Source organism: Schistocerca nitens, chromosome 1 (genome assembly GCF_023898315.1).
Source record: "Schistocerca nitens isolate TAMUIC-IGC-003100 chromosome 1, iqSchNite1.1, whole genome shotgun sequence".
In the NCBI taxonomy this organism is placed as follows: Eukaryota; Metazoa; Arthropoda; class Insecta; order Orthoptera; family Acrididae; genus Schistocerca; species Schistocerca nitens.
Genome location: NC_064614.1, coordinates 225408755 through 225434569, shown reverse-complemented (window position 1 = coordinate 225434569; position 25815 = coordinate 225408755). Strand labels below are relative to the sequence as shown.

Here is a 25815-nt window from a genome sequence, read left to right as displayed (position 1 = left end):
GCAAATGAGTCTAATTGATTAGCCAGCATAGAAGAAAATTTCATGGATACAGTATACAATTGTTGCAGAGAGAGCGAGCTGAGAATGGTAGATAAAAAATGAGACAAACAGAAGATGGATGTAATTCGTTTAGGTGTTAAAACACATGGATGTCAGAGACAGTTATGAAAATCTAAATAAATAGCCTAGGTGGATAAGATTATTAAAAATACTGTCAAAACTACAAACCGTGTTACAAGTATCTCTTATTAAAGAAAACAAAAGGGGACTCAAGTAGCACAGAAGGACCGCTCTCATTTTCTACACACATAAAGAATCTGATAACCAGGGTAAGCAAATATCTGTAACTTTCTGACAATGAAGTTGTAGTGTACGGGAAAGTGCTGTCTTTGAGTGACTGTAGAAGGATATTAGATTATCTGGATAGATTTTCTACAGTATTTGGTATGATGCGTGGCAGCTTGCTCTCACAGTGTTGGAAAATATAGGTTAACACAGATGAATACACAAAAAAAATTGTATAATGTCTGAACACAGTAATGCTGGTCTGTTTGAGACAGCAATGCTGATTAAATATCTAATGTAAATAGACATAAAAAATCCACTCACCAAGCAGCGGCAAGAAAACACAAACACAAACAGGTTTAACTTTTACAAGCTTCTTCTGGCAGAAGAGTTGAGGGGGAAGGAAGAGGAGTGAAGGAAAAGGACTGGAGAGGTTTAGGAAATGGGGTAAAGTTCAGAATAGACACCCAGAACTCCAGGTCACAGGACACTTACTACGCACAATGAGAAGGAAAGACTATCTATCTATTGTCTATCCAGTTACATTATATCTATTTATCCCTTTACAGTATATTGTCAATAATTGATTAATTTCATTGTGATTAAATATCTAGGCATAATGTTGCAAAGCAACATGAACAACAAGCACATAAGGTTGGTTGTGGGGAAACTGAATGGTCAACTTTGGTTTATTGGGAGAATTGTATGAAAGAGTAGCTCACCTTTAAAGGAGACTGTGTACAAAACACTTGTGAAACCTATTCTTGACTACTGTTTAAATATTTGGGATCTCCACCAGGTCAATTTAAGGAAGACATTGAAGTAATTCAGAATGCACTGCTAGATTTATTATCAGTAGGAAATGCTCTGTGGATTCAAATGGAAGACAATGGATGGAAGACGATGTTTTCTCATGAAATACTACTGCAAAATTTTAAAGAACTGGTATTTTTAACAGACTATAGAATGATCCTACAGCTACCAATAAACATCTCGTGGAACGATCACAAAGACACAAAAGAAAAATCAGGGCTCATTCAGAAGCATATAGGAAGTAAGTTTTCCTTGCTCCATTTGTGAGTGTAACAGGAATGGGAATGCCTGATGGTGGTATACAATTACACATAAATAGTTGGTTTCAGCTATGAAGGAAAAACATAAAGAGCAAGTGACAAGAATAACTTGAATATTTAAATGCTGAGATGTCAACACAGAATCTCGGTGTTACAAGGGTTTCAAAAGTACTTCAGCATTCAAACTGTTGAGGGAATGAAATTCTTTTGATTGATGGGCTGCATGATTCTAGTAGTGTACATACTGATAGTTTGATAAGGCTGGAAAGAGGTCAACAGTAAATGAACTGAAAAACATAAAGGCAGGCAGACCAGATGAACTTGGTGGAAACTCAATCAAAGCAATTGGACGGCTTCAACATAATGTGGAAAGAAAATGTAACACACACTGTTTAAAAAGGGTGATAGGAAGAAATGTACAAACTAAATAAGTTTAATTTTGATCCCATATGGCCTAAAAAATTCTGAATTAGTTCTTGAGGGTAGACTTACAAAATATCTAGTGAACCTGAACCAGAGGAAGAACAACATGGCTTTAGGACTTACAGATTCATTATTGAATTGGTTTTTGCAGCAACTATGCTTTATGAGAAGTGCTGAGAAGAGGAGGACAAAGGAGAAGGAGGGGGGGGGGGGCACTTAGAGCTCTTAATGGACACCAATATGCTATGATCATTTATAATTTAAGTGTATTTGGGAATGTTGGAGGTATAAGAAAGTGCTTGTGAATGTCACTGCAAGGTTATGACAATCAATCACCTGGAGACCATGAGTAGTGAACTTGTCCAGAACACAAAATCAGAATGGCTCACAATGATCATGATGATGTTTGGTTTGTTGGTTGCTCAACTGCATGGTCATCAGCACCCGTACAAGGTCCCAATCTTTCCACAGACCAATTTTTTGACAGTCCAATCTAGCCACTGTCAAAAATGATGAGGATGATGAAATGATGAGGACAACACAAACACCCAGTCCCCAGGCAGAGAAAATCCCCACCAGGCCGGCAAACGAACCTGGGATTCCGTGATAAAGAGGTAGCAACTCTAGTCGCTAGGTCACGAGCTGCGAACTGAATGGCTCAGAATGATGAACAGGGTCCAATAAGGAAATTGGCTCTCGCCATTCTTATTTATCATCATAATGGATGAAGTTTTGAAAGCAAAAAATGAAAAAATCCTACAGCTTATGCCTTAGTCTTTGCCAATGATGCAATAGTACAAAGTGAAAGCAATATGTGTCAAAATCAGCAATACCAAGACTGTAGGTTGACTGTTGAGCAAAAATTCTACAACTGAGTTTTGGAAATGAAGAAAGAGAGATTGTGTACAATTTTCAGTGCATTGTCTCTTCAGATAATACCATATACCAAGCGATTAGCAACAGAATACAATAAAACCCCCATATACTACGACATAGAACATATGTCAGGTATTGTGCAATGACACATTTCCAAAGGCTTCCAAGATCAATCTATGTTAAATATATTTTGTACTTATAATGAAGTATGAATTGGTGACACGAACAATTACCGGACCAGCAAAACATTTCCCCAAGTCCACAGAAATGAAGTTTCACCTATCTTGTCTATGAGACAAAATGAGATAAGCCACTGCAAATGCAAAAGGCTGATACATTGCTAACCACCATAACCGCCAGACTGTTGAATGCTAGCATTCAAATGTGTGTACATTGTGTTGTACAGTCGCCAGACGTCAGTTTGTGATTTGGAATTCCATGCCCGTTGCACTTGGTCGGACAATGTAGGGACAGTTAATGCTGGTTGTAGATGACACTGGAGTTGTCATCTGATGATGTCACACATGTGCTCGATTGGAGACAGATACGGTGATCAAGCAGAACAAGGCAACAAGCTGACACACTGTAGAGCATGTTGGGTTACAACAATGATATGTGGGTGAGAGTTACCCTGCTGGGAAACACTCCCTGGAATGTTATATATGGATGGAAGCACAACAGGTCAAATCACCAGACTGACGTACAAATTTTCAGTCAGGATGCATGGGATAGCCAAAAGAGTACTCCTGCTGTCATACAAAATCACATGTCAGACCTTAATTCGAGGTGTTGGTCTAGTGTGTCTAGCAAGCAGACAGCTTGACTGCAGGCCCTCAACAGGCCTCCTCCTAGTCAACACATGGCCATCACTGGCACCAAGGCAGAACCAACTTTCATTAGAAAACATGACAGACCTCTACCCTGCCCTCTCAAACTATATATGAACGAAGACTGTGGGTGAACAAAGCCTTATAGAGAAGAGACATACAGAATTGATTTTAGCTTGCTGGAGTGGGGAAATAACAAGGATGATAAGCTTTTTATTTTTTACTAATTACAGCCTTTCTTCGACTCCCACTATTACTCATTTGTGCCTGTATGCATCAATTCACCTCAAATTTTTCCTATCAAAATGGTGATGAGCAATATAATAAGAACCACTGATAAGAAAATACATACCAATAACAATTTTTTTTCCCGACATTTGGAAACCAAGTTACGAAATTAACACTGTCAATTGCTGTTTCTCATCATGCAAATATACTGTTTGTATAATTTGAATGGAAATATATCTTTTTAAAATTAAAATTTAGATGATACATTTTCAAAACACAGCAACCTAACATATGCATATGACACTTATTATTTCACAGAGTTCACTACAGTAACAAATCTACACTGACAATACAGCATCTCTTGATATGTTGCTATTAATATAAATTAGTTACAAGCAGATTTTCAGTCATGTACTGTTGATAAAACTCATAAATAAGTTCCACATTATGAAACAAAAACAATTAGTACTTGTAACTGGGAACAGATTAATATGGTACATACATTTACAGCTCATATAAACACATAGCAATGGGTGTATTGACCATGTTTTTGCCATTCATCATGTCCAGTTTTAATTAGTTTAAAACCATATGCTCTCCACTGTTTAAAAAAAGGAGCAATTCAAAAAGGAGGAATGTTCCATTCTGAAACCATGCAACTGTAAATTGATGTGGCAAGGCCCAAGCAAAACACAATTCACGGCACAAAAATACAAACACTACAACACATCAAGCATTTGGCTTAATCAGTATTTTGGTATTTTATCATAAAACTCTTTTTTATATGTGCTACTTTAGCATATCATTTTAATTAATTCTGTGTGTAGAAATTTACTCATTTAAAGCATTCAGGTTCAGTGATTCAATTTATTAGATTTTATTAAGAAGCCTTCTGAAACATAACTCTGCACATTTATTTTAAAAATACCAAAGCCCAATGTTAATATCATTACAAAAAACCATAAAAACTTTACCTGGAGAAAGACAGAGCTGCAGGCATGCTGATTGGGGAGAGCAGTGAAGGTCCCCTTGATTTCACAGGGTTCGACTTAGTATTGAAGCCACTACAGCACATGAAGAAGGTAGGACCAAACATGTGTCAGTATGCAAATTGTGGGAGATGTTGGATTTGCCATTTAATACTCAAAAAATCAAAGAATTAAAAGAATGTGGCAATCATGGCTCCATTAGTTATAAAAATTCCTCTACAAAAGAGTTAGTAAACACTTGAAAACTGGACCAAGCATATAAATAAGGAGTGAAAAATTATGCAGGTTTCTTGCAAATAAATTATATTTAATGATACCAAACATTTCATCATACTGAAATAGCTAATTAAAACAAAACAAAAACAATACAGGAAACAAAAAATATGGATTTCAATTCATAAGCTACAGCTTAAATGCCACATATTGCAAGTTACAACTTAAATGTGCCAAATGTATTGAAATTCAAAATAAAAACTCTCTTTTTTAATTACTGTATGTACCTGTTTAAAAGAGAATATGCACTGCAGTTGTCTTTTCTGTAAACTGTTAGATTTAGACTGCCTGGTAAAGTAATAAATCTTATGTTCTCAACATTCAATTGTATTAGTGCACCAGCAAACAGGCCATTTAGGGGTTATAAATTTATGGCAATATGCATTAACAAGCTGACAACGTGCAACAGCCCAAAATAAAACAACAGGACATTAACAGCTTCTAATGCTCCATGACACTCAGTTTCAACCACCAATAGCACAAGCACATATGCTGAAATTTACAGTTAAGGTGCCAGGTTATCAAAAAACTACGAAACTGCAGCATATGAAACACAGTTTCTGTTATGAAGTCATCAATACAATTCTTTATCAAGAAACAGAAACCAACCACCTGTATCAAGTTCTCACATACTTTTATTTATCCACAGAGGATATCATACTTCCCTATTATATTAGAAAAAAGGCATTTACAGTATCACACATGTTCCTTACAGTTCAGACCAGAAAAAGTTATTTCCGTACCTTAAATGATATATACACATATATATCTCTTTGTACCAAAGGAATAGTCAATTGAGAAAAACTAATAAATTATGATACAGAATAGAACTTACCTTCAGGAGGCAAAATGTTTAGTACTAACTATAAACACATTTAAAAGTAAGAAAGACATACTATTCTAGCTTTTGGAACAATGAGTTTCTTTCTTGAAGAGGAGAGAGGAATAGGTTATGGAAGGTTAAAAATGAAAGGCAGTTCACTCAGACCTCTAGATGTGAGGGGCCTACCTGTAGTGAGAACAAGGGTAGTCCTAGATGGAGGAAGCATTAGAAAGTAAGTGAGAGTAAGCACTGGTAAGCACTTCAGTCTAGAGATGGTAAAGATAGATTATTGGAAGAGAAATGGAGAGAGCAAGCAACGAGAATAATTGCAAAGAGTGGGGAGGGAGGAATACATGTTGACACCAGATCTTTTTTCTCACCAGCCTCCTCCTTATTTATTATATTTCATTCATTTTCTGTATCACTTTTTTCTTTTCTTTCTTTTTTTTCATTTTTGTTCTCCTCCTGCACTATCCCCTCCCTGAAAAAGGAATTGCCTCAAAATCTACAGCAAGCAGTCTGTCACTTTTATTTTTGTTTGTATGAGTACTAAACATTTCACCTTCTGAGGGTAAGCAGAGGTCAGAAATTCTGTTTCACAATGTGTTAAATTATATTTTCTGTGGAATCAACTTGGTACATGAAACTGATTTCATAGGCTCATAACTTAACTTTCACATTCTATACAAACAACCACCTCACTATATGTTATAACTTGTTCATTTCTCCTCCCTTGTTACAAGGATGGTCCCGTAAGTACCTGACCCAACAAAGAAAACACAAAAATTTTGGAAAAAAATTATTTATTTTTAAACATAATTTCCTTTCAGCTCTATACACTTTTCCCAGTGATGTTCAACAAGTTTGATACTCTTTTTATAATGAGAGGTGTCTAACCCCTTGAAATAGCCATGAACTACCAACATTACACCTTCATTTGTTGAAAATCTTCGACCACCAAGCTGTTTTTTCAAGTTTGGGAACAGAAAATAATCCGAGGGGGCTAAATCTGGTGAATAGGGTGCATGAGGTAGTAATTCAAACTTTAATTCATTAATTTTGGCCATTGCAATAACGGACTTGTGAGTTGGTGCATTGTCCAAAAGAAACAATACTTTCTTCTTGGCCAAATGCGGCCATTTTTGCTTGATTTCTTCACCCAAACATTGCAATAAGTTTGCATAATACTTGCCGTTGATTTTTTTCCTTTTTCAAGGTAATCAATGAAAATTATCCCACACGCATCCCAAAAAACCAATACCATGACCTTGCCTGCAGATGAAACCTCTTCGCCTTCTTTGGAGTCGGTTCTCCAATTTGTGTCCATTATTTTGATTGTTGTTTTGTCTCAGGAGTGAAGTTGTGGGCCCATGTTTCATCCATGGTTATGAAATGGCACAAAAAATTAGCTTTGTTGCTGCAAATTTTCACTAAACACTCAATTGAAACATCTTCACGAAACTGTTTTTGCTCAAGTGTGAGCAAATGTGGCATAAACCTTACACATAGTTTTCTCATGACCAATTTTCAGATAATATACGATGTACTACACTTTTTGAAATGCCTATTATGTCTGCCAGCTCCGCTCTTTCAGTTGACAATCATCCAGTACCGCTTTGTGGATTTTCTTCACAATTTCTGGAGTCATCACCTCATTTGGTCGATCACTGCAATGCTCGTCTTGGCAGCTCGTATGGCCTCATTTAAACTCAGCTACCCAATATTTTATTGTTGTCAACAAAGGAGCAGACTCATCCAAAGTAAAATCTAGCTCAGCTTTAAACTGGTTGCTCTGAGGCCTTTGAAAAAAAAAAATTGTAGCACATAACGATGACCAATTTTCTCCATTTCACTCACAACGTTCACTACTGATGGCTGCCAAACAAATACTGAACAATGTGGCATCTTCAAACTTGAAACAGATGCTTTGTAGATCATGTACTTTCTAATCCAGAGGTATTTTTCAACAATGACTGCCATCTCTCGGTCAGGCCAGGTACTTATGGGATCACCCTTGTAAATAGTTCTTATCCTTCCAGATCACCTAGTGTCAGACACTTCTTTATTGTTGCACGTTTGGAAGCCAGTACTGAGGTGAATCACTTCAAAGCAGATGGTAGGTGTAGCAAAGTCTCTGGCCACATTATTGACCTAACTGTAAGTAGAATACAGCCCTGCTTCACTGCCTGTGGCACTAGGAGAGGGCGAATGGCCTGACCACGTTTTAGCCCAGGAAAACTCCTCAGTACTCATTTTACAGCAGGCTGAGTGGACCTGTTGCTGTCCTGGAGGGACTGGAATGAGATAAAAACCCACCTCTATCTGTACTTACTTAATTTTTTTCCTCGAATTTTGTGACACACACTATATAATTTCATGGTGTTTATCATTAAAAATGAGGTATCATAAAATGGGGAGAGGAAGAAAAAGAAAAAAACAAAGGTTCAATTTAGAAAGAAAAATGCAACTAATACGAGAGCAATATAGGAGCCAAGGAAAGTAATGTGTTGGTTGTAAGTGCTCTTAACATCTCAAATAAGTAAAACTAATCAGTGGACAACTGACTACACAGAACATCAAGGGGCTCCAATGATACTGAATAACTGTATGTTATTTCAATTTTAACAAGAAGAATTTAATATGGTCTAGCATGCACAGAGGAAAACAAGAGGCACACTCACAAACATTAAGGAAGTTTCAGCAGTTGAACTTAATGAAAGATAACTACACACTATCTGTTCCATATTATGGCCTATCAAATAAAAACTGTAATCGGGGGTTCAGTTCTATATGATGATACCTAATGTATGGAGGTTAACCATAGACTGATATTGAACTATTCGTTAGCATTTAACATGTGTGTGTGTGTGTGTGTGTGTGTGTGTGTGTGTGTGTGTGTGCGCGCGTGTTTAGGGGGGAGGGGGGGGCCTTAGTGGTGGGGTCAAGATAGAGTGAGAAGGGTGGGGAATAAGTCTGAAAACTAGGTTGCAAGTCTTTGCGAATATGCAATTAGATGGAGAATAAAATCAACACTAAATACATAAGAGTATTTCACTAACAGCTCTGAGTGTCAATGGTCTCATAAATTTGCCATCCCTCTACATACATCTGTAATTTACATTATTTACACTCAAAGTGAGGAGAATGCAGACAACTAAATTGCCTTTCCACACTCCTAAGCTTCTGTTCTACAGTCTGTCCACAGTTTATTCAAAATAATATGTACTGCTAACAGACTATATCATAAAATTCACTATTTGTAAATGGTATGCTTTTTAATTTTATACAGCAGTTCACAACAGTAAAGACTATTTAGAGTGAATTGTATTTTATTCTTCAGATGAGGAATCTAACAGCAAAGAAAGCCATCACAAGGTTAATGTTACTTATGTCATAAATAATTATTGCACTTCTATGAGGATCATACCAACTGTATCTGAACGAACAACTGTGGGTATCCAAATGTAGGTCATATAAAGATTTCATTATATATAAAACACATCACTGCAGCTGATACCACCACAGCACTTGTTTTCTGTGAACCAGATGCTGTGGTAATGCTCTGAAGGGAGTATTCTGTTATCACATCACGTCACACTCACTTCCTTTCAGATATCACGATGACTCTCGCACACACTTCCCAACAGCATCTACAACAGCTGCCTCTTGGTTCAGAGCACAGTAACCCACTTTCTAGTGAAAACGTTAGAAGTATGTGGCCATCACTAGACTTCAGTCATAGGAAATAACTGCAAGAAATCCTAGAATACGTTTGTCATGTGATGAAATGATACTAGCAGCAATTTTCCATCAAACAGTGGAAAAAATGTTTTCCTAAAAAGAAAGCATATCAAAACAAGAGAAACATAAAATATATAAATGCTCTTAGTATGGAGTTTCAAAGTAATGATTTGTTTTCCTGGAAGAATAAATCAAAGTTGACAGAGCAAAAAAAGTGAAGAGAACATAAAACAGAAGGAAACAGTCTCTGGCATATTGTTTTTCAGTGCATCACATATCATGATCGATCTTCTTAATTAATACATTGCAAGAACTAATGAGAATGGTGGAGTACATGTAAAAAAAGGGGAGATAGCATCAAGGTTTAGGAAGGGGAGAGATTTAGAAAGAGGAAAGCAGAAAGTACCAACAGTAAAGAGATGCCAGAGGTCTTGAACAGGTAGTTAATAGATTCATTTAGGTAGTTAATAATTGGAAATGTGTGTGTTGGATACCAACCTACTTTCTGAAGACACAACTGTACAGATGTTACTGGCAGCAAAGTATTGCAAAACGGCTCAACTAATAAATAGGCAATTAAGTAGTGAAATTCTACATTTTATGAGCATACGCTAATACTAAAAAGTGAGTAACTTACTCAATCACTATTATGATTCTTCCAATTCAACTACAGTATCTCATATACCCAAAAAAGCTGACATACAATAGGTAATTATATTAAAATATGAACATTAAACTTCAGCCCATCTTGTATCTGTTTAACAAAATTTTAGTCACTAATCAAACCTATTAGGAGACTAGACTGTATAAAACACACTGTTTAAAATAAAACACATTGTTTAAACAGAAGCTTTTAATGCACTTCCCATTAGACACAGTATAACACGAAGAAGTATATTGATACTGGTGGTTGTTTAAACAATTCAAGTCACAAAAGAATAATTTCAGCACAAAACTGGAGAGGCTCTGAAAGAAGTGGTATAGTAATCTTTATTATATATGCAAGTTTACACACACGTTAGAGCTATTATTGGGAAACAAACAATTTCTAATGCCTATCTCTGACTCACCTCACAATATGTTTTCCCCCTATGAGTGCAGGAGTCAAAAAGACAAGTATTAATACAAAATCAATATAACTAATCCCCATCTGTATCTACATCGAAACTCGGCAAATCAGTGTGAAGTGTATGGCAGAGGGTCTGTGCAAGCTGTAATTAATCTAATATTGTCCTCAATATCCTTATGTGAGCCATACATATGGTATTTTTTTTAAATTTTTTTTTAGGGCACAAAAAAAACTGGGGTCATACACGCCCAAGTCAGAACTATAGAACATGAACACAGAGGAGAGTTAAACTACTATATGACAGTCCCAATTGACAGAAGAGAAGATAGCTAAAAACAGGCATGTGGAAAAAGGGCTAAAAAAGACACCATACAGAAACGGAGGTCCCAAACTAAAAATTAAATGGCCTTCGCCATATTGCTTCGGCAGATAATAAGTAAAACATAGTCAACCTCAGGGAGTCACACCTAGTGATACGTGGCTGGCGACCACGGGGCCCCAAGCTGAGTCGTGGCATTGCTTCCACTTACTTATGCCAGGCTCCTCACTTTTATCTTTCCTATCTGGCCACCCTCGGCCAGCTCTTGTTCTTTTCCGACCCTGAAGCTATTAGGTTTCGAGGGCTAGGGTCTTTCATTTTCCAACCTATACTTCTCATGCAGCGTCTGACCCGGAGCGGGCGGCTGCAAAAGGCGTCTGTATCCCATGTTAGGGGCGGCCTCCAGAACTGCGGAAGGCAACGGAATACCACCGCAGATTATCTTCCCTGCATAATGCAGTCTCCATTTTATGCATAAAAAATGGCTTCCTCTCATGTTAAATCAGTGTCCGGAGGTAAAATAGTCCAATAGTCCCCCATTCAGATCTCCGGGGGGGACAACTTGAAAGGAGGCAAAAAATCAAAACGAGAATTGGTACCTGGAATGTCAGAACTCTGCTGCAAGCAGGAAAACTAGAAAACCTTAAAAGAGAGATGGAAAAGAATCATATGGACCTCGTAGGAGTTGCTGAGGTAAGATGGAATGGACATGGAGAGTTGCAGTCAGATGAATATGTATTCTACTACTCAGGAGGAGAAGTAAAAGGAATTTATGGAGTAGGAATGATTATGACAAAGGAATTGGCTAAATGTGTGGAATATGTGGACTATGCAAATGACCGGGTTATTGGTGTAAGGCTGAAAGGAGCACAAAAAGATTTACTGATTGTCGAGGTGTATATGCCAACTTCACAACATGATGACCAAATTGTAGAGGAAACGTACAGTGTAATAGAGAGAATAATGCACGAAAATAAAAAATGCTGCAAAATAGTAATGGGAGACTGGAACGCCATTGTGGGAGAAGGGAAAGAGGGAAACATAGTAGGCAGTCATGGTCTTGGAAAGAGAAATGACAGAGGTGAATGGTTAATTGACTTCTGCAGGGAAAGGCAGCTGATAGCAGCAAACACATGGTTCAAGAACCGTAAGAGGAGGCTCTACACTTGGAAATCACCAGGGGATAAATACAGAAACCAAATCGATTTTATACTGGTAGAAGAAAGATACAGGAATGGAATCAAGAAGGTGCACACATTACCAGGTGCAGATATTAATAGTGACCACAACTTACTTATGGCAGAAATAGAAATAAGAATGAAAAAACTGAAAAAGGCGACAATGGTGAAGAAGTGGGATTTAGAGAAGATAGGGTCCAACAAAGAACAAATTACAGAAATGCTGTCTCGGGACTTTCTAAACACATTACGAGACAAAGAAGCACCTGATAATGCCAACGAGTACTGGAACATGCTGAAAGAAGGAATCATTAAAGCAGGACAGCAAAATATAGGATATGTAAAAGGGAAAAGGTCAAAAAAACCATGGGTCACACAAGAAATGATTTCCAAGATGGAGGAGAGAAGAAAATTGAAAAACAAGAACACTGAAGATGCAAGAAAGATATACCGAAGGTTAAATAACGAACTGCGAAGAGAAACAGAGCAGGCTAGGAAAAAATGGCTAAAAGAGGAATGTGATGAAATCGAAGAACTGGACAGGAAGGGAAGATACGACTTACTATACAACAGAGTAAAGACTATGACATGGGCACAAAACAGAGCAGGAAGTGCTACTATGGAAATTTTGAGTAAAGACGAAGAGATAGTGTACAAAGATCGTGACGATGTCCTCCAGAGATGGGAAGAATATATAAAAGAGCTATATGACACAAATAGCAAATCAGAAACTCTGGAACTTGAATCACACAACAGTGTAAGTGATGAAGAGAAAGGACCGACCATCATAATGGAAGAAGTAAAGTCTGCCATTGCTGCAATGAAAAATGGCAAAGCAGTAGGTACAGATACAATACTGGGAGAAATACTAAAATGCTTGAACCACAATGGAATAAGAGAAATATTGAGGTTATGTAATAAAATATATGACAGTGGTGAATGGCCTGAGGACTTTTTGACAACAGTAATGATTCCATTACCGAAAAAACAAGGAACCAAGAAATGCAGCGAGCACAGGACAATCAGCCTCATTTCACATGCAGCCAAAGTGATGTTAAGAATAATTAATAAAAGACTTGAAAAAGTAATAGAGGAGAATCTCGGCGAGGAGCAGTTTGGCTTTAGACGGAATACGGGCACCAGAGATGCAATAGGACTCCTACGAATCTTGGGAGAAAGGTTTATTGAAAAAGGAAGAGACATATATATGTGCTTCATCGATTTAGAAAAGGCATTTGACAATGTGGTTTGGGACAAGCTGGCGACTATTATGAGGGAAAAGAGAGTGGACTGGAAAACCAGAAGACTTATAAACTCATTATACCTTAATCAAAAAGTTTCAGTTAAAGTGAAAGGAGAAAGTACAAACTGGATCAGACTAGGGAAAGGAGTAAGACAAGGATGCTGTTTATCACCCACTCTTTCCAACCTGTACTTGGAAAATATGATTGACCAATGCTCATTAGATGACAAAGGAGTAGAAATTGGAGGAAGAAGAGTAGGATGCTTGAGATTTGCTGATGACATGGTCCTTCTAGCCACAGGGGAAAAAGAATTACAGGATTTGGTGGACACCATTGCAACTAACGGAAAAAAATATGGAATGAAAATTAACACAAATAAAACAAAAGTATTGGCAATAGGAGGAAATAAGGAAATAAAAATTGTGCTGAATGGAGAAACACTAGAACAGGTGCAAAATTTTAAGTATCTTGGAAGCAGGATAGACACCGACTGGAAGTGCACCACAGAAATTAAAAAAAGGATAGCAATGGCAAAAGAGGCGTTTTATAAGAAAAGGAGAATCTTCTGCAGCAGTCTGGACAGAGAACTCAGAAAGAGACTCATAAAATGTCTTGTATGGAGTGTTGTTCTATATGGCGCTGAAACATGGACTATGAGGAAAAAAGACAGAGAAAGGCTGGAGGCTTTTGAGATCTGGACATGGCGGAAGATGGAAAGAATAAGTTGGATGGACAGAGTAAAAAATGAAGAGGTAATGAGAAGAGTGAGAGAGAAAAGACAGTTACTAGATGTAATAAAGAGAAGAAAAAGAAATTGAATTGGGCATATTGGGTGTATTAAGAAAGAATGACGGACTGATAAAAACAGTTTTAGAACGTTATGTAGAAGGGAAAAGGAAGCGAGGAAGGAAGAGATTCCAGATACTGGATGACATGATGGACGGTACAACATACAGCAGCCTTAAGAAGGAAGCAATGGATCGCAGAAAATGGAGAGGCAAATGACCTGCTAATATAGCAGATAACTGATGATGATGAGTCAACAGCCCGCTTGTCATTCGCTAAAACGGCCGATAAATCAGATGGCAAACCCAAGCTGGAACGTAAATGGTTACAAAAAGAGTAAAAAGCAGTCAACAGCCCACCCGTCATTCGCTAAAACAGCTAATAAATCAGACAGCAAACCCAAGCTGGAACGTAAATGGTTACAAAAAGGGCAGTGTATCAGGAAGTGGCGAACATTTAAAATTTGGGTGCAATACATACAAAGTGGTAGGGTAGTGTCACTTAGCAAATGATGATGGGTAAAAAGGCAGTGCCCAAAATGTAGTCAAGTTAAAATAATCTCCTACTGGCGGGAGGGCCGAGAGGAGGTCATCCAAGGCGCTGGAAGAGGCATAATAAGCTGAAGCTTATTCCCATGAAGGGAGGACCATTGGAGATGCCAAAGGCACACCACCTGCTGATAGATGGCAATGCAGAGATCATCGGAGTGAATATAGGTACTCATGGGCTGAGGTACGAGGACTGCAGCCTTGGCAGCAGTGCCAGCTGCCTCGTTTCCTGGCAGACCGACATGGCCAGGAACCCACAAAAAAATGACCCTGGCTCCACCAAGAGTGAGCAAGTGACAGTTTTCCTGGACCTGCTGCACTAAGGGATGGGCAGTGTACAGCACACATAGACTTTGGAGGGCACTGAGTGAATCTGACCAGAGGACACAATTGAAAAGCCTGTGTCACCGGATGTACTCCATGGCCTGAGGCAGGGCGAGGAGCTCGTCTGTAAATACTGAGGAGTGTGCCGGAAGCAGATATCGAAAGACACAGGTACGACACACCCGACCCCACGGTCAGTCTGAGAGCCATCAGTGTATACAAAGGTACTATCACGAAGTTCCATGCTAAGGTGGTGAAACTCAAGGCAATAGCCCTAGACTGAGGTAGTGTCCTTAGGAAGCAAATCAAGACCAAGGTTAACATGGGCTGCTTCACGAAGCCAAGGTGGTGAAGGGTGCACACCCACCAGAAAAGATGCAGGTAGTGTGAAGTTAATCCGACATAAGAAGTGCCGAAAGTGGACTCCAGGAGGTAACAAAGAAGAGGGACGAGCCCCATACTCACGATCAAAGGAATCACCAAAAGAGGAGGCATAGGAGGGGTGGCCACACATGGCAGACAAACTGACAAACAGCATGCATACCTGCTAAGGCAGTAGGACAGTGATAGTTTAGCAGCTTCAGCATACAGACTCTCAACCGGTCTAGAGTAAAAGGCACCCATGGCCAAACAGATGCCATGATGGTGGATAGTGTTGAGACGGCGTAAGAGGGATGGGCATGCACACGCATAAACAAAGCTCTCATAGTCAAGTTTCGAACGGACAAAGAACTAGTACAAACAGAGGAGGGTGGTTCGATTGGCACCCCAGGAAGTACCATTGAGGACAGGTAGGACACTGAGGACCGCATACAGCGGGCTGCCAGGTAAGATGCCTGTGAGGACTAAGAGTGTTTCCTATCAGGCATGAGCCCCAGGAATTTCGTAGTTTCAATGAACGGGAAGGACAACAAGTCCAAGATGGAGAGATGATGGGAGAAACCATTTGCATCCCCAGAAATTCATACAGAAGGTTTTGCCAGTGGAAAAGTGAAAGCCATTGTTGATGGTCCTGGAGTAAAGATGATCAAGACAGCACTGTAGATGCCGCTCAGTGAGACATGTTCATGGAAAAATGCAATAGATGGTAAAATTGTCTACAAAAAGGGAGCCGGAGATGCCCAGCGGGAGACAGGCCATTATAGGGTTAATGGCAATAGCAAAGAGGATGACGCCCAGGACAGAACACTGAGGCACACCAGTTTCCTGGAAAAAGGTGTCCGACAAGGCAGAACCCACACGCACCTTGAAAACTCAGTCTTGTAAAAATGCCCGAAGAAAACAGGGCAGGCGCCCACAAAAGCCCCACATATAAAGAGTACGGAGGATACAAGCTCTCCAGCTGGTGTCGTAGGGCTTCTCCAAATTGAAAAACACAGCCACAGTCTGGGATTTACACAGAAAACCATTCACGATATGGGTGGACAAAGTAACGAGATGGTCAACTGCAGAACGCTGCACTCAAACTCCACACTGTGCACTCGTTAGTAAATGGTGAGACTCAAGTCATTTCATCAGCCAGGCATGAATCATACATTCCATTACCTTGCAAACGCAGCTGATAAGAGAGGTGGGGCGATAGCTAGAAGGAAGGTTTTTGTCCCTACCAAGCTTAGGGATGGGTACGACGGTGGCTTCACGCCAGTGTCCAGGAAATGTGCCCTGTGCCCAGATGCAGTTGTATGTGTTAAGCAGAAAGTGCTTGCTCACAAGAAAAAGTTGCTGCAACATCTGAATGTGGATGGTGGCCAGCCCTGGAGTGGAGGATCGGGATGAACTGAGAGCTTGATCTAGCTTCCTCATAGTCAAGGCAGCATTGTAGCACTCATGATTCAGAGAAGAGAAAGGTATCGCCCGAGCCTCCTCCGCTCGTTTCCGATGGAGGAAGGCAGTGTGATAGTGGGAAGAGCTTGAAATTTCTGCAAAATGGTGGCCCAAGGTGTTGGAGATAGCAATAGGGTCCACGATGACATTGTCAGCTACTCTAAGGCCAGAAACTGTGGAATGGATCTTGGTTCCAGAGAGCCATCGGAGGTTGGCCCACACGACAGCATGGACATGGACAAAGCATGGAATCCGGCATTTTCTGTAATAAACTCACAAAGATTTTGCGACGGTGCAGCTCGCAGTATACATTGATATAACTGTGTGCATTGACCGTGCAGCCTCAGATCTAATTCCATGCATATGTTAAATCTCTTTGCAGCCGATCACCATCTCTGGCACTTTGTGTATCTGTGGCCACATGTGAGCTATGCAGTCCATGTGTTTCAATGGACAGCACAAGTGATGGAGAATCAGTCTCCTCAGCTCACTCTGAAGATGACTGGGCAGTATACAGCCGAAATATTAGAAGAAGAAGTGAAATTTATTTGGCTGCACACCTGAAATTTTATTTAACAGTCAAAACTATTGTTCTGAAGTTATGGTAGGACAAAGTGTTGCTGGTAACAGGAAGAGAAATCAAAGAGAAATTGAAAAGTGGTATGCTACTCAAGCTAGCGGGAGTCAAATAATAATAAGAAAGACATGTTGAAATGTAAGCATAAATAAGTTGAGAAAGATTTATTTTTGGGGCATGAACTTTTAAGAGGAAAAGGTTTGCTCATTACTGTGTCAATATTGCGGAAAAAAGCAATCCAATCTCAGTGGAAAATAGAAAGAGAAGATTCAGAATATAGTACCAGTGATGAATGGTTCAGTATTTGCCAGATTACCATTAGTGAAGAGGCTTTACCTGCTGACAAAGAGGCTGTGGCACTGTTTAAGGACTATCTTTTATGAAGATAACTGACGAGGTAAGAATTTCACGCTAACAATTGTACAACTGTGATGAGAGTGGTTTTAATTAGAAGATGGTCCCTACATAAACACTTGCTTTAAAAAAGGAAGCTGCAGCATCCAGGTACAAGAAAAGTAAGGCACAAGTTACCCTATTGGCTTGCAGTAATGCAAGTGACAACCAGAAGATTAGGCTTACATCAATAAGGAAATTGTAGAAACCCAGAGATGGAGACATCAAAGCATTATTTCCACCACAAAATGTACTGCTCTTTGTCAGCCAGTGCACCACGATATCTGTGAAATCCTAAAGAAGTAGTGTCACCACCATCTTCTTATTTTGTTGACATCAGCAATTGATGATAATGAAGACTGTGTAACAGTGCTGAAGAGGATTGACTCGCTAGATACCATAAGGTGGTTGGCTGAAGAATGGGAAGAGATTCCAAACATAAGACTTATAAGATCTTGGAAAATTTCTTTTAAATCATGAAGGTGGATATTTTAACTCTGAACCCATGTGTGAAACTAAAGTAAAAAATGGAAATGATGGTATCTTTTTGTTGCTCAAAAATGTACTGTACTGACAGGATGTCAATGCAGAGGACATCGCAGAATGGATGGCAATTGATGAAGTTGATGAACTAACTGACAATAATATTGCAGAACTGGTAACTCAGGAGGAAGTAACACAAGAGGAGGAGGCAAACCTGGATGACATGAGAAATCTCGTCACGAATTCAGAAGGATTCACGAGAACTGAGACAGTACTGCAGTATATTAACGAGCAGGGGGAAGGAAAACCAGATGATATCATCTGTTTGCATAAGTGGAGGGATATTGCAGCATGCAAGAGAACTAAAAGAGGGAAACAGTCATCATCAAAGACATTTTTTAAAACCTCAAACTTTTAAGTTTCATCTTTTTTTAGGTCTGGCTTTTAACACATGTAATCATACATTCATACTTTACAATGCAAATCATTTTATGTTTCATGTAATAATCTTTGAAGGGTACAAAGTGTACATAACAAACACCCATAATTAGCATGTATCATGTAAGACAGTATAACATGTTAAGAAAGTCAGCTTTTGGTATAAAATAGTGTGTTTTGAATAATATGGCTGGGGTCAGGATTGAGAATTTGTAGAGCTCCTGCCAGTCTGGATTTTTTTATATCTGGCTTGACCTTCTGCCAATTAGGTCAGATAGTCGAGAGATTACTGTTATTTGATTCTTGTGTTGGGTGTTTAATGATTTTGGACTTCTGATACCTTTTGTTTGATTTTCCATTTAGGAGTTGGTGGCTAACTAGGTGGAATGTTGTTACTTTTGGCAGTTTTTTGACAACCATAGGATCGCAGTTGAGCTTTTTGACTAAATTATGGGCGCTTTTGGTATTCTGGGTCATGTCCATTCCCTCCAGGGTTTCTGGGCCATGTCCATACCTTCCACAGTTTCAATTCACTTCCCTTTTTGTCACACTCAGTACTTCCATTAGTGCAGTTCTGCACAATATAGTCTATTCTCAAAAGGGTCCTGCTTGCATAGAAGGAGCCTCAGGGACAAGGAAGAAATCTTCATGTATGCACTCTTCAAAGAGAGAATGTGGGTGCCCTGGAAACATTGCATTAAAAACCAATGCCCAACACTTCCACAACTAGAAAACAAAGTGAAATGAGACATGGCACCAACAACAGCTAACATTAACCATTGTAAGTATTTTATGATCATTACTAACTTTCTTTTTTGATAGCAGAATAATAGTGCAACAAAGGAATACCCTAAAATAGTGACAGTTGAAGATAAATGAGAAAAAATATAAAAGTGATCAGAATAGCTTTTGTTTGACAGCCAGGACAATGGACTGAGTTTAAAAATACAGTGTTTGCATGAGAGGAGACTACGAGAGCATAAATATTAATTCATTCAGCATTAAAAATTAAAAATCAAACTGAACAACACACATTTCACATGTTGCCAAAGACAATACAATACTTTTTGTGCAATAAGGACAACATACATAAGCAAATACCAGAAAATACACAACATAAACACAAAAATAAGCAAGGAAACATGTATGCCAAGCACTTGGCATGCAAAGACTGCATAAGATTTTAAACTTACCCGTCCTCAGGTGATGTCTGACCATGAGTGCTGTTGTGACTACTTGCACCTTTATCAATTTTAACTGTTACTCTGTCTGCTGGTACTGAAATGCTCCGACTGAACTCTTGAGGAGTACTAAGTCGAGAGCTCTTCTTTTTACTGAAAAAGATTATAGCTGTCATAATTTGATAATACCATGATTTAATGGACAAGCTTTTTTGTACATGAAAAACACACACACGATCCTCATAGTACATACTCATTATAGTAAAGCCAAAAATGGGCAACTAGATCTCTTATTTTGCATAATGTGTTTATAGTTGTACGAGTTTCTCAGTTATCATAATTTTAATTGAAGTATATACTCTCCATTTAAAATATTTTGTTTCTTGGTCCAAAACTAAAATGTGGACATGAGTACTTTATTTCCCCCAAACCATCTTCTATCTGTTGAAACTAGCTGCTGGAAATTTGGATTGTACATAATTTTAGAATGAAAATTTTTTTAAGCAAACTACAGCAGCAGCAGGATTTCTGGATGAGAGAACATACATTAAATTTATTAAAAGACAATTTTCTTAAGTAAATTTTACCAAGGGAATTTTTTATGGCAAGCAAATATTTCAAATAGTTATGTGTAGTGCAGTAAGTTCATACCATGTTTCACAGTTCACTTGCTAACTCAAAAAGTCATATCGGTTTACAGGCTGTATACAACTGATCTGTTTATGGATGGCACCACATTCACAGATTACTAAACAGCATAATGACTTAAATTAAATAATTATTTAAATAAACATAAATCTTTATAACAACACATTTTTAAATTACATTAAAAGATAAAAAATAATTTCTCCTAGCCCCATGCCGATTCCTAACACCACATGTATAGTCCTGAAAATTTGTGATTTGAATTTTTGAATATTTGTAAGATTTATAATGTAAAATGTGGGGCACATATGATACATAATTGATGCAGGAATAGTTCACCTTCTTATTATTATCCCTTTCATGCACCCCACATTTGTCATTAAAAATCTTAGAAGATTTTATGTAACTATTAAAAATTCAAAACCACAAATTTTCAGACCTATCTGTATGGGATTAGGAGAAATTATTATATATTTTTTAGCCCAATTTAAAAACTCAACATATTAAAAAAAATTGTAAATAATTATTTTCTGCTTTTTTGTTTTCTATGTGTGAAATTTCTCAATGGATTGGTGTGTAATGAGAACAATATGAAAGCACAGCGAATACACAACTGAAGGCAGAGCTGCAGTGCATCTAGGTTTATAGTGCAGCTGTGAGCATTACTTGGTCAGCAAGATGGACGTGGCCCTTTGATATCAACAGAACAGTGCTGCAAAGGCAACACTAGACCTGCAAACGTAGCAGTGTCATCTAGTTGCCATCATAGAGTTCTACGTATACCACCTGGAATGCATTCCAATACTACCCACTCAAGACACCAGACCTCCAGGGCGGCCGAGACATCAGCATTTACCAACCATATTCACCCCTCCCTCCACCACTGTGGGAGCTAGGTGGACCAGGCAGATGAGAAAGTGAGTTAATATTGCACTGTCATTCAGTTCTCAGCTGTGTTTAAAATTTCAAGTCTCTAGCTCATGAAGAATTACTTTAAAATCAACTGCAAAGTTTGCACCCAAAAGACAGACAAAAAAGCAACATAACAAAACTGAGTTAATAAAGATGAACACAATAGTTGTCCTTAGCAGACACATTAGTGAAAATTACTTAAATTTAGCAACAATAAACACCTCAGTATTCTACACCATCCTTACTGCTGCACTCTAATTAAGAATTTGTTCAGAGTTAAGTTATATAAGGGGCGACCAAACAGTTTCCGTTTGAGGGTGCTGTTGCAGCATACATTCAACATAGTGCACCTCTGATGCCGGGTTATAAGCACTGACCTGTCAGCAAGGGATTAGTGTATAGATCGTGTCTTTTCAACGTGCATGTGGTAAATGCAGAAACATCAACTACAATGTCATTATTCCCAGATGTGTCCAAACAGGACCAACTCGCTGTTATTCTTTTCTTGACTGCTGAAGGACAAACACAGGTAGAGATCCATCACAGAGAAAAGAATATGTATGAGCTAGCATATCAGTCAAAAGCCGCCACCGAGAAATGTTGCACAGGCTGCTGCTTCATGATAACCCACACATCCAGTATTGCTACAGAATGGCTCCAGTAACACTCTTCTGAGTTTAAACACTTCTGCTGGCCACCAAACTCCCCAGACATGAACATTATTGAGCATATTTGTGATGCTTTGCAACATGCTGTTCAGAAGAGATCTCCACCCACTCGTACTCTTACGGTTTTATGGACAGCACTGTAGGATTCACGGTTTCAGTTCCCTGCAGTACTACTTCAGACATTAGTCGAGTCCATGCCATGCTGGTATTTCAAAAGTCTCAATGCAGACATTACGCCAACTCAAGTGGGAGATACTCAAGCACCAATCCTACAGCCCCAATCTCTCACCAAGTGATTATCACACCTTCAGCCCTTAAAATGGGCTTGAAGGGTTGATGATTCCTGTCAGAGAAGAATGTACAGCAGGCAGTTATGGACTTCTTTACTCGGCAGGACATCATGTTTATCAAACAGGCACCTTTAACTGGGTGCGTAGGTGAGATAACTACCTCGATGCTCCTGTGATTTTGCCTGATTGACATGCCAGTCCTGGACTGTATGGCCTTCAAACAGAAATTTTTTGATTGACCCTTGTAAATATACTTCATTTGAAGTATCAGAGGCAATCAGTTGAGCAATGTAAGAGGAAAAATGATGGTTTTTCTTTTTCCTTCAAAGTAGTTATTCTGCTAAGAAATACAGTAATAAAGTAATTTACAAGTAATCCCTGTAACTATTACTATAAATATTTAGCACTAGCTGTGATTGATTGTTAATATAGTTTACAGGAGTAGATTGCACTAAAGGTGCAGTTACAGTATCTAATTTGTAGGAGGGATGGGCTATGATCGCACTCAAGAAACGCGCGACGCGAAGGCAATTTCTCGGGTACGCTCGAGAAGTTGACAGTGCTGCGCTCTCTGAGAAATTGCGCAAACCTTCGGTACACGAAGCACTGAGCCGCAGCGGTCGTACTCGTCGTACGTACGTGCTCGGAAAACTTTGAAATTCTATTATTGATATCAACTGTACTACCGTTATTAATGTTTACTGAAGTATTAGTATATGTCTCATAAGACAAAAATCATAGAATTGTTGTTTAAAACAAAGCACAGAATTCGCATAAAACAGAAGCTTTATTCTTACAATATAAATTACCTTGTACATTCTGCATGTATGCATGCATGCTTAAACATAAAAGAGAAGTGCTATAGCCTTTTATATACAGAAACTGCGTGCATGCGTTTACTTACTGAAGAAAGAAAGGAAACAAAAGTTGTTCAGCAGAAGGCATTTTTACATCACATTGCTAGACTGCCGTCGACTTTTGTTTAGAAATATGATTTTATTAACCAATTGGCCTTTTAGTCTGCTTCTTTATTTGTTTATAAGTAGTCCTGTTTTCGGAAATATTCTTTCACTGGGAACAGAAGTTGCAGGTATTGCAAGATATTTTTTTGCCACGATAGCTAGACCTGGGTAACTGTTTTCATTTTTTTTCCAGTAGTGTAAAGGATTATCCGTGCGTTGTAGGTAAGGTTCTTCCAAATATCGTTGTACCTCCAGGTCTATGCTATCACAACCGCTTTTCATTACATTTTTATTGGAAACCTCTTCATCGAAAGAAGCCCATAAGGAACTACTGGCATTTTGTACGACATGGTACTCGTGGCTAGTGTCGTTAGCAGCCAAATGAGTACAGTCTCTACCTCGTTTGTGCACTCTGCAATTAGGCTTGCAACAGCATGTTTTGAATGAACGGGATTCGTAAATGGTAACGTTTTGAATCTTGGGTCGAGAACTGTGGCAACGGCATGTACTTTGTTTGTTTCTATCAAGCCTAGCCACGCTATTAGTGAGTTGTGCAGACGTTGCTGTAGCTCTTGCGCTGTTGTGGTAGCCCACTTCCCATTGCATACGGTTATGATTAGCTGTCTGATTATTGGAATAGCTTTCGAAAGAGAGGTGTAGTTTTCATTTGAGGTTTCACTTGTTACTACTTCAAATGGCTCTAGTACACACAAACATTCGCTCAAAATTCGCCACTCGTCAGCTGGGAGGTTCTCTACACCTGAATACAAAGTTGATAAACAGGCTGCAATGCATTCCTTTTGCTCCACTAGACGTTGTAGCATATAAAACGTACTGTTCCATCGGGTTTCGGTTTCCTGAATCAATTCATGAACAGGTGTTTTCATTAGATCCTGGAACTCATGGAGTTTTTCATTAGCATTGCAACTTGTTTTAAAATGGCTAACAATTTTTCTGGCCTTTTCCCACATTATGCAGAGCTCACTGTTGCTGTTCAAAGAACTTTTCACAACTAAATTGATAGTGTGTGCTAAACAAGGCACATGTTGCATACCTATGTTGCCACTGTGAATAAGTTGTACGGCCGCCGTCATGTTACTGGCGTTGTCAGTTGTGATGCTTACAACTTTGTTTTCAATGTTCCATTTTGAAATCACGTTATCGAACACCTCACTAATATTTAGCGCTGTATGATTTTCCGGGAAATGGAATGTCTCGAGAGCTAAAGCTTTCAGGCACCAATTAGTGTTAATGGAAATGGAAATGTCATGTGGCTAGGGCCTCCCGTCGAGTAGACCGTTCGCCGGGTGCAGATCTTTCGATTTGACGCCACTTCAGTGACCTGCGCGTCAATGGGGATGAAATGATGACGATTAGGACAACACAACACCCAGTCCCTGAGCGGAGAAAATCTCCGACCCAGCTGGGAATTGAACCCGGGCTCTTAGGATTGACAGTCTGTCGCGCTGACCACTCAGCTACCGGGGTGGACAGTGTTAATGAAATGACCAGTTACAGCAATATATGCCTCACTATTGAGTGAGGTCCATATATCGGTCGTTAAATAAACACAAGTAGAGTCTTCCACGGCCAAGTTAACAGCCTCTTTCTGTTTACGGTAATCATCCTCAATCATGAGGCGCAACTTTTTTTGATTTGGTATCGAGTATTGTGGGTCCAAAAGTGAAACAAAACGTCGAAAACCAGTGTCCTCGACGATTGAAAGTGGTTGAAAATCGTCTGTTATCATGGCCACTAGTGCTTCATCTAGCTGTTGCCGTTTACTTCCCTCTATGAAGAGAAACGTAAGATTTAGATCAGTGCTCCTGCGAAGGGATACGTTACGCTCGACAACTAGCCCAATAAAATTACAAAGCGTATCGTGCAAAAGCTAGGATAGTATAGGTTTGATTTTTGGTTATGTTGTAGATTATAGGAGTATGATTAAAAAATCAATTTTTTTAAGCGTGGCGGACCGCTTCGGACACTATCCGAACTTTTGCACAGAATTCACCTTTTGTACCACACGTACCTGGATATTTTGTCTACCTCTCACTATTGGAAGAATGAGCCTATGTATCCACGGACGTCGCTGTTTTATTGCTCGATATATTGTGCAGTTTATGATGTCTAATCATGCCCGTTGTATTTTTGTTATACATTACGGAGATTTTTACAACAAATGTTACAAGTAATGTTATCTCCATCCTCCGTAAAGTATTGCCGGCACCACGAAGTTCGTTTTCAAGTGTCCATATTGATTTGAATAACAACTTTACTCGAATAAAACCTGAGACATACTAGTTACGAGCACAGCGAGCAGCGAGCGTGTTTGTCTAGCGGCGGCATTCAATTCATAAAACAACAGCGGCGTGGCTATGTTGTCACAGCCAACTGGCGCGCAGTGGCACAAGCCGCCGAGCCGTTTCTCGTGAG

General features: G+C 39.0%; 1 protein-coding gene across 1 annotated transcript in view; it reads right to left on the bottom strand.

Moving 5' to 3' along the window:
* LOC126246203 (mitogen-activated protein kinase kinase kinase 15) overlaps positions 1-25815 on the bottom strand; it is a 188760-nt gene that overhangs the window by 55276 nt on the left and 107669 nt on the right. The window contains exons 17-18 of the mRNA XM_049948376.1: positions 19915-20055; positions 4687-4776 (exon numbers count right to left, since the gene is read on the bottom strand). Coding sequence (XP_049804333.1) covers positions 4687-4776; positions 19915-20055 — 231 coding nt within the window. The remainder of the gene's footprint in view (positions 1-4686; positions 4777-19914; positions 20056-25815) is intronic.